The sequence below is a fragment of the Callithrix jacchus genome, chromosome 8, assembly GCF_049354715.1.
Source record: "Callithrix jacchus isolate 240 chromosome 8, calJac240_pri, whole genome shotgun sequence".
In the NCBI taxonomy this organism is placed as follows: Eukaryota; Metazoa; Chordata; class Mammalia; order Primates; family Cebidae; genus Callithrix; species Callithrix jacchus.
The window spans coordinates 31,082,318-31,102,250 of NC_133509.1; the positions used below are offsets into that span (position 1 = coordinate 31,082,318).

A 19,933-nucleotide genomic window follows, 5' to 3' on the forward strand; every position below is an offset into this window, starting at 1 on the left:
TTGCATTGCATTCTCCAGTGTCCAGCACACACTACTCTGTGATGAAGGCCTGTTCTGCCCTGGATGACTAGAATGCCTAGAGCAGCTTTCATCCAAGAAAGCGGAAAGAATTAAGTACCCTAAAAAAAAAAAAAAAAAAGAGTTGCCTGACTCTATGACTATTTTCTCCATTCTTCTGAAGATGGTGCACAATTAGTACCAGACTATATGCACTATAATGTAATTCATTATGTATAATGGATGGATGTCTTAGGGTATTAGCTTAGCTATCTATAGGTAGTTGAGAAATGTTGGCCTGAGCTTCTTGAATGTCAGATTGAAGCAGAAATCTTGATATTTGGGGCTGAATAATTTGTTGTGGGGCTGCCCCGTGCCCCGTGCCTTGTAGAATGTTTAGCAGCATCCTTGGCCTCTACCCACTGGATGCCAGTAGCACTCTCCCGTCTGTGACAACCAAAAATGTCTCCAGACATTGCCAAATGTCCCTTGGGGGGCAGAATTGCTCCTGGTGGAAAACCGTTGAATAGGAGAGTCCCATGAAACTGATTCTTACGGCTTTGTCCCAACCTGGATTGTATGTACTGCCCTTCTTTTTATCCATCTGTTTAACAGAGGTATTTTGAGTAATCATGAGGGTTCCTGAATCAAGTAAGTGAGGTCTCCTGAGCACTGAATATCTAGGTGTCCTTCCAGGCATAAAATTTGGTGACTACTATATCCAGCTTAGCTGATTGACCTCAGTTTACTGATCCTAGACAAGATTCTCGAGAGTAGGGACTGTTGCCAGCTTTGTATTCAGCAAAGTGGCTAGCACATTGTAGGTGTTTTGTAAACAAGATGTGTAAATGAATTAATCTTCCATTATTTTTTTCTCCCATTATGTTATTTGTTTATTGGAATGGAGTACTCAATTCCTCATTTTTCCCAGAATTCTCATGCGTCCTCTTTAAAACTTTTAAAGGTAGGACAAGCAAAAGACTTCTTGGAACCTCTTTTAGAAGCTAAGAAAGCGGGTCTGAAGTTGGCATTGCATCTTTCAGAGGTAAAAAATATTGTCTTAGGCTAGAGGGAACAGATTATAATAGAAAATAAGAGAGTCATTTGTAAGTGACTAGGAATAAACCTGGATTGGAAAAACATTTTTTAAAAAGGAAAAGTAGAAATATTTTAAAATCTAAATTTAAAAAGACATGACTTGCTTTAGTCTCTGGTGTTACTGTATCCTTTTGTGGTTCTTGGGAGTGGCTGTTAACTCAAATGCCAGTTGTGTTATTTAAAAGCAGCTTAATGACATCTTGCTAGAGAAAAATTATGAATTTCCAACATCAATCTTATCATTGGCAAGCTGACTCTAAGAAAAGCACCAATTTATCTCACCTGCCCTCATAGTAGAAGGGACTTGATTGTATCACATGCACTGGCAATAAAGGAAGCAGTGGGTCACTTTCCAAAGCCTGGCAAAGAGGTCCAGTGCCCCTCATAAGACCCAAACTTGCGGGTAACATGAACATAGTGACAGATAATTGCTGGGAAGTAGTCACTTTCTTTAGCACATCCCTGTGAAGCAAACAAGGGACTCTGCTGCAATTTTCCCCATTTTATAGATGAATTTATTTTTTACCTCAGTACTTCCATCTATTTGTTTCTTAAATGCCGAAAATAATACTTAGTCTACTTACCTCACAGAGTTACTGTATTAAAGGAGTAATGTGTAAAGTTTGAGTAGCATCATGATTTAAAGATTGAGGAAGAAAATCAGAACCTCTTGCCAGTACACTTGTATCTTTCATGTCTGTAAGCACAGGGTCAGTAATCTAGTGGCAGGACTTAAAATCTGGAATCCATGTTCGAATCCACTCGAACCCAAAAGACTTTCACCCATAGGACATCCCATGGCTGACCTAACTGATGTGTGATGGACACCACTGTTCATTTTAAAGGAACAGCATGTTTGACAGTGTGCACACGCGCACATCTCTAGCCTTGTGCACAACATCAGAACTTGTTCTTTACCTTAGTTTCTGTTGCTTTTCTCATACAGTCCTGGTGGAAATTGGATAGAAAACATTTCATTTAAAAATGTTGTGAGCATTTTTTTTTTTTTGCGCTATCTAGGAGCTAAAGAGCACAGCCAGACATTTTGATGTTGACTGTGGTATGTAGGTAGCCAGCCTTGTCAGAATAAACATGATGAGCACACTATGTGAGGAAAGTAACTGGGCCCTGGAGTCAGACTGAGTTAGGTTTCACCTTTATCTCTACCATTCACTAGCTCTATGGCCTTGGAAAACTTTTTTTTAAAAAATGCTTTATATTTTTAACTATAAGAGTTATGTAAGGCCGGGCGTGGTGGCTCAAGCCTGTAATTCCAGCACTTTGGGAGGCCGAGGCGGGTGGATCACAAGGTCAAGAGATTGAGACCATCCTGGTCAACATGGTGAAATCCCATCTCTACTAATAATACAAAAAATTAGCTGGGCATGGTGGCGCGTGCCTGTAATACCAGCTACTCAGGAGGCTGAGGCAGGAAAATTGCCTGAACCCAGGAGGCAGAGGTTGCGGTGGGCCGAGATCGCGCCATTGCACTCCAACCTGGGTAACAAGAACAAAAACTTCATCTCAAAAAAAAAAAAAAGAGTTATGTATAGCTCCCCATAGTTAATACTGTTAACAGTTTCGTGCTTATCTTTTTTCAGAACTTTTTACAATATGTATGAACACATGTATACAACACAGAACATACATATGCATGTAGAGTTGTGAAGTTTTATTTTTTGAAAATTAATGTTTCTCTGCTTTAATTTCTTCATCTTAATACCTTGTAAGATTCTTGTGAGACCTTAAAGAATTTGTGTGAAAAGGCACAAAGTAGGTTCTTTTTTTTTTTTTTAATTTAAAGACGGTTTCACCATGTTGGTCAGGCTGGTCTTGAACTCCCGACCTCAGGTGATCCGCCTGCCTTGGCCTCCAAAGTACTTGGATTACAGGCGTGAGCCACCACGCCCGGCACAAAGTAGGTTCTTAATAAGTGTTTATTATTATCATTGAAATGAATCTAGAAGAATATTGGGAAAATAATGAGAAGATAAAGAGAGCGAGGAAGGCAGAAGTAGTTCAGTTTTTCAGGTCTGCATTAAATACTACTCAGAGGGGTAGGGTACTCTAAGAAAAAGAACTCTAAAAACCGCTGAAAGAGGCCACTGATGATTCCCTTTCTCCCTCTTTCTTAAGATTCCAAACCAAAACAAAGAAACACAAATACTCCTGGATCTCCTTCCTGACAGAATTGGGCATGGAACATTTCTCAACTCTGGTGAGGGAGGATCCCTAGATCTGGTGGACTTTGTGAGGCAACATCGGATACCACTGGGTAAGGTTTGGAGTTTCAGGTCTTTCAGACCTCTGTTACTCCCCAATCTAGGTTGCAACCCATATGTAGAGAAGTACTGTTCTAAAAGGACGAATGTCATCTAGCTATTAAAAGATGCATGGAATTTGTGTTTTCTGAGCCTATTTAAGTAACAGAAAGCTTTAGCTTCCATTAAAATACGAGCTCTATGTAACTCAATAAGAATTTTTTAAAGGAATAAAGGGTCATCTAAAACTCTGAAATGATTTAAACAAAATTGATGTGTTATGAAAACATGTAACATTATTTAAAAATTAAGCATTATGGAAAATCGCAAATTATTTTCACATGTCTGTTGATCGTTACACACTTGATTGTGTTTATGAAGTGCCTACTTTGCTGTCATTGCTGTTGATAGAGCAGTACACAAAACAGGCAAGATTTCTTTCCCAAGACACTCATATTCTAGCAGGGGGAAGACAGTAAACAAATATACAAGAAAACATTAGTGTTCTAGGAAGAAAATTAAACAGACTGATATATTAGTGATTGTATAACCACTTTTGATTGGATAGTTAGGAAAGGCCTTTCTAAAGAAGGAAAAACTGGTTGGCTGCATACCATTTTATGGAATGATGAATTTGCTAAATTTACCGATTTATAAAAATGCTTGTGTGAGTGTTTTAACTATAAGAGTTTCAGTAATTCATAATGTGTGAGATTTTTTTTTTTTAACTAAGGAAAATTTTAAATATCCACAAAAGTGGAGAGAGTTGGAACCACTTGCATAGTGATCTTACTTGGTGTGGTGGCCTAGCTCTGCTCCCAACAGAGTAAGGGGGCAGTTTGGGTTTGTCATCCCTTAAACTGAGTAAGCCTGTGTTGAGGCTGCCTTACTCAAGGGAGCAGATTGCATCAATCAAGTCAGTAAGGTATTTTGCTCTGGCTAGGGAGCCTGGTAATGTTTCCAGAAAGGAATTTGTTAATAGTAGGAGTCATTCTTAGGATGGACTTAACTTACCTGTAAGCAGAAGGAGGTGAATGGATGATTGTCTGGGTGAAAGTGTTTAGGGGTTCTTAGAAGCCATGGCAAAGTCCCTGCTCATTCTTAGAGCTTTATAATGCTCTAACTCTCATGCAGTGCTACAGTTTTCTTACTTTGTTTTGGCTTCCACCATTAGACCAGGAGGAATTGCAGTAACTTTTCAAAAAACCCTTCTCCTATCATGATAATTCCCTGCCTTTTTCATTATGACTGGCTTATGACATTCCTCCTTCCTCTCTATTTTGGTCAAAGAAGAAGAAGTGCATGGCTTTGAAAGGCATATTAATTCCTTGCCTGGTAGCACTGTTGCCATTAATTCCAGCATATACTTCTTGTACACTAATTGAACTACAAATTTTCACCCATAAGGAAAGATTGACTTTGTAAAGTAATAAACTACTTTAGCAAAATTGGGAAAGATTTCTCATGTGTCTATTTGGTGAACATTGAGTTCACTTACTTGCTTTTAATAAGATTTCTCCCCCTTTTCATATAGAACTCTGTTTGACCTCAAACGTCAAAAGTCAGACAGTTCCATCTTATGACCAGCACCATTTTGGATTCTGGTACAGCATTGCCCATCCTTCTGTGATCTGTGTAAGGTGTTCTGTGTAAATTATTTTGTTCCTTTTTGCTCTCTGAGTTGCATTAAGTCAGATATTCACTACCTAGCTGACTGCCTTGCATGCCCAGGGATAATGCTCAAGTAGAGGAGTTAGATGGGAGTGGGGCATGGCTGGGTATAGTGATGCATGCCTGTAATCCCAGCTATTTGGGAGGCTGAGGCAGGAGAATCATTTGAACCCGGGAGGTGGAGGTGGCAGTGAGTGGTGATCGTGCCATTGCACTCCAGCTTGGACAACAAGAATTAAACTCTATCTCAAAAAAAAAAAAGAAAAGGGACTGGGACATGAGAGGCTGCAGAGGGCCAGGGTGGCTCTGGATTGGCTCAATAGCAAAAGGTACTTGAGAAAACTTCAAAACAAAACAAAGCAAAACAAAATGAAACAGATGCTCTGTAACCATCCCATAAGATTTTGCTGCTTTATTTGATCTGGGGTGAGTCCTAGGCATATATAGGCTTTGAAAGCTCTTTAGGTAATTTTAATATACAGCCAGAGTTGAAACACTGTTCTGGTATCTTAAAGTATAAGTTTGTTTAGTTACAGCTATGCATAGATAAATGTATAGGCCCTTTTTAGACTCTTGAAAGAAGTATAGTAAATAGGAAAAATAGACTGAACAAAAAGGTGGTTATATTTTGAAAAATCATTCCTTTTTCATTTTGAAATGTTCTTGTTTACATTGGCAGACTGATGATAAGGGTGTTTTTGCAACACATCTTTCTCAAGAGTACCAGCTGGCAGCTGAAACATTTAATTTGACACAGTCTCAGGTGTGGAATCTCTCTTATGAATCCATCAACTACATCTTTGCTTCTGACAGCACCAGATCTGAACTGAGGAAGAAATGGAATCACGTGAAGCCAAGAGTGTTACACTTCTAAGATGTAATGAGGTGAACTACTTCTGAGTATGTGTTGAATCAAGGTGTTCCTGCCATATCCCACTTAGTAAAACAGTCCACCACTTCTTTGAAGCATAGCAGCCAAGTTCCATGGGCTCCATTATCAGCAACCTTACACATGGCAGGTGCTCAGTAAATATGTCTTAAACTGACTCACAAGCTCTCAGGTGCTTATTGGATGGTACCTGACTGTTGCTAATTAAATCCCCAGTCCACCAGTGATTGTGACTCAGCAGTCCTTCCCCCATGTGTAATCATAAAACTTCAGGGAAATCAAAGTCTCTCATTTTGACTTTTTTTGGAATTACTAGCATAAGGTTAGGAAAGGCTAATATACATTTTTTGTTTCTTTTGCTGCACATGCCACCCCATGTCTTCCACAAAGACTTTACTTACATTAGGTGCATAGATGCTTTTGCTCCCCTAACAGTGGGCTTGGTTTCTCTTTCTCAGAATGTTTGAAGATATTTCTTGTTGCTTTTATCTGAGGAATGGCAGGTTGGGCATCATGTAATTGTTGTGAGGTAGTTTGACATGAACTAGGTTTTCACCTGGTAAGCAAGTTGGCCCTTGCCCTATTCCTTCTGCACATTTCATTCTTTTCATCTGGAGTTTTCAGGGTTGGATCTGGGTCTTTAAAGTAAGCCTGAGCTGAGTTGGTCACAGTGGCTCATGCCTTTAATCCCAGCATTTTGCATGCCTGAGGCAGGAGGATCGCTTGAAGCCAGGAGTTCAAAACCAGTCTGGACAACATGAAGAGACACCCCCCCCCCCCCACATCAATACAATAATTTAAAAAATTAGCTGAGTGTCTTGGCTCATGTCTGTAGTCCTATCTACTGGGGAGGCTGGGGATCGCACTGGGCCCAGGAGTTCAAAGCTGCAGTGACCTATGATGGCACCACTGCACTACAGCCAGAGTGAGATCCTGTCTCTTAAAAAATAAATTTTTAAAACTTTAAAAAATAAGATTCTGCATGCCCAGTTATCTTGGGTCCTAATTTATTGTGGATATGGATTCTAATTTCCCTTTTACTACAATCTGAATTATTCCTTTTTCTAGAATATAAAGATTCAGATAAAGATACTTCTAGTAACCCCACATAGGGAGTCCAAAAAAGAAAGTTAAGATTGATCTTTTCCTACCATCCACAACTTGATCATAATTTGCCTGTATTATATAAGCGCGCTCTCTCTCTCTCTCTCTCTCTCTCTCTCTCTCTCTCTCTCTCTCTCTCTCTGTCTCTCTGTCTCAAAAAAACACCAGGGACTTTATAGACATAATTTTTATTAACATGGTATCCCTGAGAGGCGGATTAGGTGTAAACATTTTGCTTTACAGAAAGGGAAATGGACGCAGGTTAACTTACAAGACATCCGGAACCAGAATATCTGTTGATACCCCAACCAATGTTTTTCCGACAAGACTATACATAGATATACTAAAGACAGTAATCTTTTTCTTTTTTTTGACATTACCACATACTTCCTAAACCATCTTAGATCCTGAGGCACTGCTTCAGACTGGTGTTTCTTGTAGCTTCCTGTCTGCTTAGGCAACATAACAGAGGTACCATTTCCTTTAATTCCTAATAAATATTAGGAGATTTTTTGTACTAATATTCAGCACCAGAACCCTATAACACAACAAGTTATGAATTATAGAATACCGTATCTTCCTACTGCTCTCCCTGATCTTATTCCAGCCACAGGATTCCAATTAAATGTGAAACAGCTACTTATCCCAGGCCTTGGCCATCTGGCCATTTTTATCTTCCTTCTCGCATGCCCTTCAAAATATCTTCATCAGATACTATGATTTCTGACCTTTGTCTCCCATAGGAGCTAGTCCCCTAAAACTGCTCATTCTTTCCAGTGCCAGTCAGCTGTTTACTTATCAATAGTTATAGCACAGTACCTGATTTACTAGAGGTGATGGGTGTACCACCTCATGGTCTGCCCCTAGCACCCATGTTTCAGCTAAGGTGATTCTCTCTGCCTGATGCACAGCCCATATCATACTTTTCCTCGAGTTCTATGCTGCTCAGCTTTATCTGGCCTTCCTCATGGGCTCTTTGTTCCATCTACACAAAACACCTTACTCCCCCATTTTCCCATTCCTCAACCTACCCACCACTCAATTTTGCAACTAGCTATGGAAAGTTCTTCCTACCCTAATGTAACCAGTAAGCTTCCCTCGTTTGAATACTTCCTGGTTCATGAAGCCTTCCTGAATAAAAAGAAGAAAATACCTCCTGGATTTTTCTTACAGCAAACTCTAATGCATTGGACCATGCATTTATGTGTAGTGTTACTACCTAGCTTTCTAGATTTCTCTATAACTGCTGCAGCTATGCATGTGTACTACTTGTCCATGTTAGTGTCATGTTTTAGGTTGTAAGAACAAGGACAGGACCTGTTTTACCTTGTGCTATACAGGGCAGATCATAATATGAACATATGGGCAGTTAATTCAATACTATTATAAAGATGAGTAATTACATTTGTATTTAAAGAGCTGCTTTTAATTGTTTCACCTGAATGTGTATATGTAGATTGGCAGCTCCACTGGCCAAAGATAATCCATCTTCCCTGCCATTAGGGTAAAGGGGTGTTCACACACAGTAGTTCATTTTCCCAATATATGGGAATGTGGCAGTGGCTTCTGCTTATTGCAGGTAAGTACTGAGTGCCCACAGAGGGCATAACACTATACTAGGTGTGTGGAATATAGACAAGTCCCTGCTGGCAGCTTTAACTGCTTTACCTGTCACCACATCCAGCTGCCTTGCTCTATGGAGTTCTGGACCACAAGGCACAGAAGAAAATCAGATGAGACTGGACAGAAAGAAAACCAAACTAAATCCTGTAAATATATTACTCTAACCCTTCTTCTAGGACTCAGAATAAACTTAAGAAATCCAGGGTTCACACTTCAGTATAAAGTTTTCATTGTTTCTGCCTAAGAATACCTGGTTATAGACAAGATGATTCACAGAACAGAACCAAGATGGACATTAAACTTTCCTTCAAGGTAAATGAAGAGTATGCCTGACAAAGCTGTCATTTTGAACACAAGTTTAAGTGAACAGAAAGAGTCATTCATTATAGCATTTCCATTATTGTATGAAGAAGAGCTAGGCCGAGCACAATGGCTCATTCCTGTAATCCCAGCACTTTGGGAGGCAGAGGCAGGCAGGTCACGAGGTGAGGAGTTTGAGACCAGCCTGGCCAACATGGTGAAACCCCATCTCTACTAAAAATACAAAAATTAGCTGGGCATGGTGACAGGTGCCTATAATCCTAGCTACTTGGGAAAGTGAGGCAGGAGAATTGCTTGAACTTGGGAGGTGGAGGGTGCAGTAGCTGAGATCATGCCATTGCACTCCAGCCTAGGCGATAGAGCAAGACTCCATCTTGTAGGAAAAAAAAAAAGAACTAGACCCACCTAATGGGCAAAGTCTCACAACAACTTGAAATGTAATGGGTTTTTCCTGTCAGAATGCAGCTGAATGACAAAATGAGTAAAGAAGGATGCATATCAAATTCATAGGCTCTATTACCATGTTGTCTTTACTTTATTAGGGGAACACCATAGGCACTGAGAAGGACAAGATGTTATCCATCAATTCAGATACAGGCAAGGAGAGGGACTGAAATCTTCCCTTCATGCTTTAGAGTGCCTTGGGGATTTGACTGTAGATCAGGAAAAACAAGGAACAAACAGTGGCATAAAGCCTAAAGAGAATTTCCTAAGCTAGGTGGACACAGAATAGGAGATGGATCTCACTTTTGGAAGACTTCTGAACAATACATTTATTGAGCCTCTTTATTATCCTCAAGGGCTTACTTAAGTGCTGACTGTGACAGAAGCTTTTCCCGTGCATGGATTTCTCGGTGCTTATTAAGGGCTGAGCTTTTACTGAAACACTTGCCACAGTCATGACACCCATAGGGTTTCTCTCCTGTGTGGGTTCTATGATGTGCACGTAAGTCAGAACTCTTACTGAAACTCTTTCCACAGTCAGGACACACATGGGGTCTCTCTCCTGTGTGTATCCTCCGATGTGCACTAAAATGAGAACTGTTATTGAAACTTTTTCCACACTCTTCACATTGATAGGGCTTTTCTCCTGTGTGGGTTCTCTGGTGAATGATAAGGCTTGAGCTCTGATTGAAGCGTTTCCCACACTCACCACATTGATAAGGTTTCTCTCCTGTGTGGATTCTCCTATGGGTGATGAAATTTGAACTGTCACGGAAACTTTTTCCACAGTCAAGACATTTATAAGGTTTCTCTCCAGTGTGGATTCTCCGGTGTCTAATAAGTCGTGCACTCCGACTGAAACTTTTCCCACAATCAGCACATTTATATGGATTTTCCACCTGGTGGGATACCTGATGCATGAGAAGGGAATTAGGACCAAAGTTTTTGCTGTATTTGAGATATTTATAGTGTCTCTCTCCCAAGCAAGGTTTCTGTTCACTTAGGACTTCACTTAAACCCTTCTCTTGGAGTGTCAGTTTTCTCCTTTTCTCCCCTGGGGTATTTTCCCACTGTCTTCCTGATCTACAGTCACTTTCATTGCCTTTACCTTGATTAAGATACCGGAAAATTTTCCTTTCAGACCTTGCAAGTAATGTCCTATGCAGTTGTACTTCCTCAGAAATATCCCGTTTTGAATTCTCTTCATTCTCAAATCCAGCTTCAAAACCTGATGTAAAATAGAATTTTAGAAGTTATCTATTTCCTTAATTATATGTGCCCTGGGAATGTAAAACTTGGGAAAAACAAGCATTACGTCAGATAATTAGAGATAAAAATTAGGAAGCCCTAGATCCCAAATAATAACCATCATATTAAAATCCCAATGTTTTACTTCTCTGCTTGGTAACCTGTCATGTGCTTCTCATCTACATAGGGTCTCGTTAATATATACTTTTAACTCCTCTTGGTCACATAGGATCTTTGGAAAATCCTCTCAGTACAGCATGGAAAACTCACTAGGTTTTAGATAATTTCCATGTTTCTATAGGAAAGACACTTTCTAATATGTATTTTTGCCACATCTCAGGTCTATCACAGTATTCTTATTCATGATCTTTGCCAGTAACTAATAGGTTTAGAAGGACATGCTTAGGAAAACATTTTTGGAAACTTTTACATCCAGAAGGAGCTTCATGAGTCTCCTTCCCCTCACATTCCAATATACATTGGAAATAAAAAGAGGATAGAAAAATACATAGTCTTTCAAAGAACCAAAAGGCCTTAAGAACCAAATGCCTGGCTTCTTTGGGCCTAGGCTGTGCAAATTTGCATTTATTCAGATATTTCAGGTAAACTCTGAATCCCATATTCCTGGCACTAAATCTAGGAGCAAAAACATGTTGAGTATCAGCCCATGTTTGTATCTCCTGAAACAGTATTTCCACTCAGAAGCCTAATCTTACATTTCATGAAATATTAACTAGATGAAATAAATCTTAGAACCTTAAATATGTGAATATATATTGTGAGCCTCCAAGAGGGGTATTTACCATCTTCCCAAACCTAGAAGCTATTTTTTTAGTAGAATATATTAATTCCCCATGGAATTGATATAAGAATGCTCATCTTAAAGACTTATGGAAATGAAAACTATTATTTATTGAATGCCTATTATGTGCCAGGCACTGTGCAGAGTACCTCATTTACATCAACCCTATGAGGTAGGTCTTAATATATAAGCAAACTTGGGGGTGAAGTAACTTTTTTTTTTTTTTAAGACATTTTCACTCGTTGCCCAGGCTGGAGTGCAATGATGCAATCTCAGCTCACTGCAACTTCCACCTCCCAGGTTTAAATGATTCTCTTGCCTCAGCCTCCCAAGTAGCTGGGATTACAGGTGACTGCCACCATGCCTGGCTAATTTTTTGTATTTTTAGTAGAGATAGGGTTTTGCCATGTGGGCAGGCTATAGTCTCCAACTCCTGACCTCAGGTGATCCATCTGCCTCGGCCTCCCAAAGTGCTTGGGATTACAGGCATGAGCCACCAAGCCTGGCCTTAAGTAACTTTTACTAAGTCACTTAGCTAATAACCAGAGCCCAGATTCACATACATAAACATACATGACTCTGAAATCAGAACTCTTCTCGAGGGGAGGGAAGACCTTTTCTTATCTAGCAGCTAAGATTCAAAGGGTCAGTTCTCTCAGGAACCTGAACAGTTACCAGGTTTTCATAAATGTGAATAAAGCAGATACACAGCTGGTATATAGACTGACACTAGAAGAAAGCCTTATATAAAAGAGAATGAACTTTTAAAATTAACTTTATCCTACTATGGGTACTTTACATGCTACTTGAGAACTGTGAGCTTTCAGACTCCCTGCTCGGTCAACTGGCTGGAAACCTAGCACTTCATTAATAAATCACAGCAAGTTTACAATGTGCAGCTATCTCAGATTGATGCTCTGGTGTGGGGAAGCAAGTCACATAAATATTTCATATCCCCTCAGTGAGCTGCTTTAACATAAGAAACATGGGTGGTCACAAGAAATCCATGAAAGCTGGGTATAGAGGCCAGTTCTCCTCAATCTGATGATACTTTTCCTCAAACCCACTGTCTTCCCTTTGTTATTCAAACCATAATAGTGAAAGAATCTTACCACGGGGGCTCTGGAATAACACTGGAGCACGGGTTATAACAGACCCTGGGGGTATCTCAGTATCCTCTTCATCATCATCAGAATCTTCCTCTGTGACCTCGTCTGCCTCCTCAGCTTGCTTCTGAGCTTCAGCCTTACTGGTCCCCTGGACAGGGCAAGAAGCTGTCTCTTCCTGGCCATCACTGGGTGGGGCAGCAACCCGGGCACTCACCAAAGCATCCATCTCTTCAAAGAAGGGACAGGTCTCTGGTGCCTGGCCATTCTTGACTTTACGATAGCTGGTTTGCAGGCTTTTAAACTTGGTCCGACACTGCTCCGGGGTCCTAAGGAAGCCATATTCCCATAACCTCTCAGCCACTGCTCCATACAGCTGGCTGTTGCGGTGACAATTCCGGAGGGCTTCATAAAACTGGGTCTCACTAAGAATTGCAAGGTAAGTCTTGGTCTCTTCATAGCCCCAGTGTACACCTGTCACCAGAAGAGAAATTTCAGCACCACTTAATCCAGAGCTTTACAGCCTGAATTCCTCAGTCCTATCATCTGCATCATGAGAATTCACCTAAGCTCAGGCTCCTAGATGAGAAAGCAAAAATACTTAATGTTTCAAAAATCCACAAACTCCTTATAGAATGTTTTGCTTCTTTATATCCTTTAGCAATTTCATAGAGACCTTTATTCATAAATTCTGTTTGGCCATATAAAAAAGAAGGTGGTCAGGCACAGTGGCTCATGCCTGTAATACCGACACTTGAGGAGGCCAAGCTGGGCGGATCACTTGAGGCCAGGAGTTTGAAACCAGCCTGGCCAACATGGTGAAACACCATCTCTACTAAAAATACAGAAAAATTAGCCAGGTGTGGTGGCACATACCTATAGTCCCAGCTACTTGGGAGGCTGAAGCATGAGAATTGAGATTGAACTGAGGAGACGGAGGTTGCAGTGAGATAAGATCACACCACTGCACTCCAGCCTTGATGACAGAGTGAAAATAACATTTAGCACATGTGCCATGTTCAGTTAGCTTACATATATTTATATCCACAACAAAAAAGGAAAATCTCAATGAAGAAAACAAGAAGAAAAAGAGAAATGAAAAAGCAGAGGACACAAAGACCAGAAAACTAGAACAGAACTAAAGTAAGATCACGCACATAATAAAAAATAGAAGGAAAAGACCACTGCTCACAAAGGGACTGCAACTTTAGCGATGTAGTCCTCCTGCTATGCCACATATTACAGTTGAGGAAACAGAAGCTTAGAATGGCTAGATAATTACTCATGGTGTCCCAGTTGATTAATGGTCATCAGAATTAGAATCTATACCTCCTGAATCATATTTTGGTGCTCTTTCCATAACAGCATAGTTGTACCAATTACATTAACAGTAATAAGTGATACTTTAAAAAGGATTTCATAGGCAAAAATATTTCAATACAAGGTGTTAAACAAGCTTTCGCACTGTAGGACTTCCCAATCCTGTTAAAATGCCAATGTATACTATGAATCTCAGAGGAAAATTAGATGTTTCCCAGCCGAGTGTGGTGGCTCACACTTGTAGTCCTAACTACTTGGAAGGCTGAGTGGGAAGACTGCTTGAAAACAGGAGTTTGAGACCAGCCTGGGCAACATGGCAAGACCCTGTCTCTGTTTTAAACATATTTTAAATTTTTTAAATAAAAAAATGTTTCCCCAACTTTGGACAATTCTTCACTGTGCTATTCTAAGTAAAAATGAATATAATAAACTGACTTTGAGATCTGGGGAAGTAAAAGATAAAATATGTAAAGCATTGGCTGGGCTTTACGTATTTTACAGGTGGCTCACACCTGTAATCCCAGCACTTTGGGAGGCTGAGGTGGGTGGATCACCTGCAGTCAGGAGTTCGAGACCAGCCTGACCAATGCGGTGAAATTCCGTATCTACTAAAAATAGAAAGATGGTGGCGCATGCCTGTAATCCCAGCTCCTCAGAAGGCTGAGGCAGGAAAACTGCTTGAACCTGGGAGGCGGAGGTTGCGGTGAGCCGAGATCATGCCATTGCACTCCAGCCTGGGCAACAAGAGCAAAACTGTCTCAAAAAAAAAAAAGGCCAGATGCAGTGGCTCACACCTATAACCCCCAGCACTTTTGGAGGCCGAGATGAGTGGATCACAAGGTCAGGAGTTCAAGACCAGCCAGTTCGACAACAGCCTGGCCAACATGGTGAAACCCCATGTCTATTAAAAATACAAAAATTAGCCAGGCATGGTAGTGTGCGCCTGTAATCCCAGCTACTCGGGAGGCTGAGGCAGGAGAATCGCTTGAACCCAGGAGGCAGAGGTTTCAGTGAGCCAAGACTGTGTCACTGCACTCCAGCCTGGGTGACAGAGTGAGATTCTATCTCAGAAAAAATATGTGTGTGTGTGTATATTTGTAAAGCCTCAAGTTCCTAGAACGTACTCAATAAATACTGGTTGTACATAAAGATAATATTGTGCCACATTTTTCTCAGCCTGCAATGATTTTTAAATCAGGGAAAAAACAATTGAGTAAAGAAATGAAAGGAATGATCTCAGGATGGTGGATTTTCTGAGTATATTTCTTTCAGAAACCTACATTTATTCCCAATTATCTCACTGATTTTCCCATAAAAGAGAATTAAATACACACATAAAATTGAGAACCACTTCTTTGTTCCCTAAGTGGCAAAGCTGGCATGTGACATTAAGGCCTTCTGACCCCATATCCAGTCTCTTCATTCCCCAAGTCTAATTCCAAAACTCCAAGAAGAAAAGCTTCTTACCACTTGGGCTTCTAAACAGGACAGGTGCAGTTGAATTGGGATCCTGGGGGATCGCCTCTAGATCCATGTCATCACTGTCAGACTCCTCAGCCACAGCCTCTTCTGCTCCTGCCTCATGCTGCCAGCCTCCCTGCCTTGGCTCCTCAGTCTCAGTATCACTGCCCACAAGGCCAGAGTGAGAGGCTGCTTCCTCCAAGCCATTACTGGGCAGGGCAATGACATGAGCACTCATCAGGGCCTCCATTTCTTCAAAGAAGGGACAGGTCTCAGGTGGGTGGCCGCTCTTGACTTTCCGATAGCTCTTCTGAAGACCTTTGAACTTGGTCCGACACTGTTCCAGGGTCCGGAGGAAGCCATATTCCCTGAGCCGCTCAGCCACAGCCCCATACACCTGGCTATTTCTATGACAGTTTCGGAGAGCCTCATAAAACTCAGTCTGGCTGAGAATTGCAAGCAGCGTTCTGGTCTCTTCATAACCCCAGTGCACACCTGCCACCTTCTCATCCTCAAAGCCCCAGTGATCCTGTTCCACCCAGCTTCTTCTGTCTTTCTTGGATGGTAACAGATCAGCATGCACTCGTCTGTCTCCCGTGTAGCTACCACTTGGAAGTTCTTTGTCCTTGGAGCCCGGCAGATCTGGAATCCATGGCTCTCCTTGCTCCAACCTGGAGACCACACCAGATTTAGGAAATGGAAATCCTGCTTGCGGGGAAGCAAACAAAGGGTATCTTAGGACTGATTATAAAAAAATATTTGAAATTCAGTCCTGCCTTTTTCATCCAAGAGGATTATAAATAAAGTGTCTAGGGAAATGTTTTCAGAAAGTTCAATGGGTTGAAAAAGGTGGGGAAAATACAGGAAACCTCAAAAGATAAGAAATGTTCTATTTTCCAAAGCAGGGTGACCAGAGAGGAAAGGAGTCTGTGTGTTCAGAGCAGATAATTCTATTCCAAGTTGTTCCCTAGCTTTCCTATTTGTACGCAGGTCATTATTCTTCACTTGGGGCTTCAGAATTAAAGTCAGAGTGATTTCAAGGGGGAAGTGAGAAAAGACTGTCTTTATGTTTCCTTCACAGTCAGTCACCAAGTTCTAAAGGTGTTTATGTTTAGAACTACTGCCACCATCCAAGTCCAAACTCCTTATCCTCTCATACCAGATAACTGCAGCAGTCACTGTTCTTCCTATCTCCAGGCTCTTGCTTCCTCAGTGCACATTTTACCCTGCTGAGCCTTAACCTTAGTACCTACCATACCCATTCCTGTCAGACTCTTGCTCCAGAACACAGCACACTTTTATTACCCCCTCTGTGGCTTTTAATTCTCTCTTATCCAATTTCAGCCTGTCCTTCAAGAGGCTACATTTGCCAATGCCCTCAAGAAGCCTTACCTACAGCCTTCCCTTATCTCCCACTCTGCCAAACCCATACAGTACTCACACAACTGAGCGAGTCATTGGCATTGTTTCAGTACAGTTCAGTTCAGCACATACTTAGAGTTAGCTATTGTGGTTCTCAATGATGTTTTTAAGTTCTTTGAGGATATGCACATTTTTTTTTATTGCAGAGTATCCTGCAAGATGTTGAGCACCTTGATAGGTGTTCCAAAACTAATGAACTCTGCAAGTCTGTGAGATTCAGGGATTTAATCTGCATCACTAAGCAGAGAGACCATTACCAAATTGGCTGAGAAAGCTATCATCTTAGACGATAATACCACAATTCAAAACTACCTCAACAAATTTTAAGCGAAATGGTAACAGAAAAAAGTATACAATATGGAGATCAATAGAATACAAAGAAGAAAAACAAGTTCTACAAAATCAAGTACAAGAATAATCAAGTAGGTATAAAGGCACTGGGGAAAGCTATCGGAATCCTGGAAGTTACCAGGTGAACAAAAAAATCATATAATCACAGGTTGGGCTATATTGATACAAGGCGTTGCAAGATTCTGAAGTAAAATTCTTACTTAGCTTCTAACAGACTTTCACAAGAATAATATACATAAATTAGTTCTCCACTATTAACATGATATTTGGAGAACTTAAAGATTCCAATAGAGAGCAACAAAAACTTAGGTTTAAAAAATGGATCTTCTAGTGGAAAGCTTAAGGAAACAAATAGAGTTTAATTTGAAGAAGGAAAACAACCAACAGGAAGATCTGCCTTCAAGTATAGAAAAGAATTTTTATCTAGAAAATAACAACCTATCATCATTACCAAGAGGAAGTAATTCCAAGTTCTGATAAAAACTAGGGAGCTATTCTCTAGTGGACTTATCAAGAGGTAATAAAAGAATACCAGAAGGCTAAACTACATGTCAATAACCACATATTCTACAATTTCCACTTATTCCTGAAATCCCTTTCCCACTCACTATTCCCAACGCTACTTCCCAACTTGGAATGGCACTCTATCTTCCCATATGAATCTACTCCTCACCGCTCCTTTGAAAAGGTCTGAGCTTCTCCTTTGGGTTCCTCTGCTCCTGTGGTCCCAGGTCTGGGCTTCTTGCCCTCTCTTTCTTGGGTACGCCCCTGGGTTGGGGTTCCACTGACTCCTGCCGAACATTTAATAACTCTTGTGATGATTTCAGGGGTGTCATCTTCTCCAAGCGCACTTCCTGCCCCTTCACAGAGACTGTGACCTAGAAACAACCCCCGTTAATTGTCACTGCAAAGTTATAATGAGGGGCATTCCCAAAGGAGATTATTTAATACCCCAAAAGAGATCATCCTTCAGGGCCATGGCCAGGATTTTAGGGGTGGGGGGTTAAAGTGAACAAGGGTCTTATTCCATTGCCATTAGCTTAAAGCAGCTGAAACTCCAGAAGGAAATGATCAAAACAGTAAACCCAACTACAGGCTGAAAAAAAAAATCCTCTTTCTTATTAAGAAACTATAAGACTAGCAAAAACTCATTATGACAGGGTAGGTGAAGGTACACCTAGGTAGCATCTCCAGACAAGCACTATCTGAAAAAGTTACTTATACCAGACCAGAAGTATAAGCATCACCAAGGGAGATTGTGTCCTTCTTTAAGCCTGTCTATTAATTTAGCCCTCCACCCTTGCCCCTTCCCAATATCACACTTTTGAATTCCCCCTCCCTTCTCACCGAAGGTCCAGGTCTTCCAGGCTCTCTTTCTAAATCTTCCACCAGAGTCACTGCCTCCTCTCCATTTTCTGGACACCGTTCCTGTACCCAATTCTGGATCTCCCCAGGTAAGACGGTCAGGAACTGCTCTAGCACCAACAGTTCTACAATCTGTTCCTTGGTGCGCACCTCGGGCCTTAACCACCGACAGCAAAGTTCCCAGAGTTGGCTGAAAGCCTCCCGCGGCCCAGCCACCTCCTGGTAATGGAATCTCCTGAAGCGCTGTCGGAATGTCTCAGAGTTAGGGCCATTCTCTCTCAGGGAGGATTTGGCCATCATTCACAGCAGAAAGCAGCTTCCCTCCACTTAAGAGTCTGGGTTCCAAAGCTTACATCTATCTTCCCATGTCCTTGGAGAATCACCTGCAGATGACACTCTGTCTGTAAGAAGAGTTTCTTCCTAGGGCAGAGAAAGATGGTACTATCAGAAGGAATATATTCATAAGTCTAAAGTCTTGTCAGAACTGGTCTGCCTTCCCATATGCTCCAAGTGGCCTTCTTAGGTAGCACAACCTTCAGTAAAAAGACTGCAGAAGCTGCTTTTGTGGATGACGTCCAGAGCAGCCCCAGGAAGCAGCAGAGAATAAAAATACTGCCCGCTCCTCTCCCACCTCCTCCAAATCCGATCCCATTTAACTCCCCTGACCAATGTTGCATAGTGAGTCCGAACCATACAGATGAACTGGAGTTCGAGAGGATCACTATCCTGCTTGAAGGTAACAAAAAGCCTCTGTCCAGCTGGTCGCAGCTGATCTTCCCAAGTACCGCCGCAGTCCTTCCTAAGGCCTTCTGCGTCCGCCCAGCCCCCGCGGGCTGCACAACTCCCAACGCCCACCCCAGGCAAAAATCAGGTCCAGAATTTCGAGTCTTTGTTTTCCCCTCGTAGAAGCAGTAGCCTCTCAGCAAGGATTCGGGCGCAACTTGTTGGAAAACCTCAAGCAAGGAGAGAAACCAATTTTGGCTCCAAAGCGAGGACTGAGTGGGTTTGGGGAGAGTCAGACTGCGTTGGAGAGACGGAGTCCGAGGGCCAGTAGTAACCGGCTTCCTAAGGATGAGCTCAGGTGCCGGCCAGGGGCTTCAGGTGCTGCCGGTTCGAGGACGCAGAGCTCTCAGCTTAAGGAGGGACGGCTGCGGGATTCCGGCCTCTTTGTCTCCGCTCCCTCCGGCCGGGTCACCCGCAGCCGTCGTGCAGTCCCTCCAGAGGCCTCTGACCCGGCTAAGGCGCCCTAAGGGCGCCCTCCAGCCCACCCCACCCCTGAGAGGGTCTCCCTCTCGAGCTGCCCTCAACCTCCTCGCATCCTTGCCTCCTGGCCAGCCTCACCCACTCAGGGTCCCGCCCCGGCCCCAGCTCCAGTCTCTAGCTACTAAGTACAGCTCCCAAACCGGAAGTCCAAGCAGGCGGCTCGGGGCACCGAGGACGCATGCGCGAG

At 41.9% G+C, this 19,933-nt stretch overlaps 2 protein-coding genes across 21 annotated transcripts in view; one reads left to right on the forward strand and one right to left on the reverse strand.

Annotated features, from left to right (window-relative positions):
* MAPDA (N6-Methyl-AMP deaminase) overlaps positions 1–8,172 on the forward strand; it is a 22,682-nt gene extending 14,510 nt beyond the window's left edge. For 14 of the 18 annotated variants that reach the window (XM_035259475.3, XM_009005319.5, XM_009005314.5 and 11 more), the window contains 4 exons: positions 962–1,042; positions 3,232–3,370; positions 4,891–4,991; positions 5,707–8,172. In XM_035259475.3, coding sequence (XP_035115366.1) covers positions 962–1,042; positions 3,232–3,370; positions 4,891–4,991; positions 5,707–5,901 — 516 coding nt within the window. In that variant the 3' untranslated portion in view covers positions 5,902–8,172. Of the gene's footprint in view, positions 1–961; positions 1,043–3,231; positions 3,371–4,890; positions 4,997–5,706 lie in introns of all 18 variants that reach the window. The other 4 variants (XM_009005318.5, XM_078334127.1, XM_078334128.1 and 1 more) reach the window with 2 other exon arrangements.
* ZSCAN29 (zinc finger and SCAN domain containing 29) lies at positions 7,193–19,908 on the reverse strand. Of its 3 annotated transcripts, XM_017976804.4 has the most exons (6): positions 19,179–19,908; positions 18,466–18,903; positions 17,792–17,996; positions 15,352–16,050; positions 12,571–13,038; positions 7,193–10,636 (listed from the first exon to the last, which is right to left on the reverse strand). In XM_017976804.4, exons 2-6 carry the CDS (start codon positions 18,781–18,783, stop codon positions 9,768–9,770), a joined length of 2,559 nt encoding a protein of 852 aa, XP_017832293.3. In that variant the 5' UTR covers positions 18,784–18,903; positions 19,179–19,908; the 3' UTR covers positions 7,193–9,767. The 3 variants fall into 3 exon arrangements, with proteins under 3 accessions (XP_017832293.3, XP_035115361.2, XP_078190247.1); XM_035259470.3 differs by having other exon boundaries at positions 17,792–17,909; positions 18,466–19,908; XM_078334121.1 differs by lacking the exon at positions 19,179–19,908 and having other exon boundaries at positions 15,352–16,016; positions 17,792–17,909; positions 18,466–18,719.
* Between the last annotated feature and the right edge of the window lie 25 nt (positions 19,909–19,933).

What these genes read in the sequence shown, in the direction of transcription:
- ZSCAN29 (XM_017976804.4), bottom strand. Translation starts at nt 18,783, where the DNA reads ATGATGGCCAAATCCTCCCTGAGAGAGAATGGCCCTAACTCTGAGACA. An exon ending in CTGGAAGACCTGGACCTTCG is followed by an intron (nt 17,997 to 18,465) that starts GTGAGAAGGGAG and finishes GGTTGTTTCTAG; the next exon opens with GTCACAGTCTCTGTGAAGGG. An exon ending in CCTGTTTAGAAGCCCAAGTG is followed by an intron (nt 13,039 to 15,351) that starts GTAAGAAGCTTT and finishes TTCTGGTGACAG; the next exon opens with GTGTACACTGGGGCTATGAA.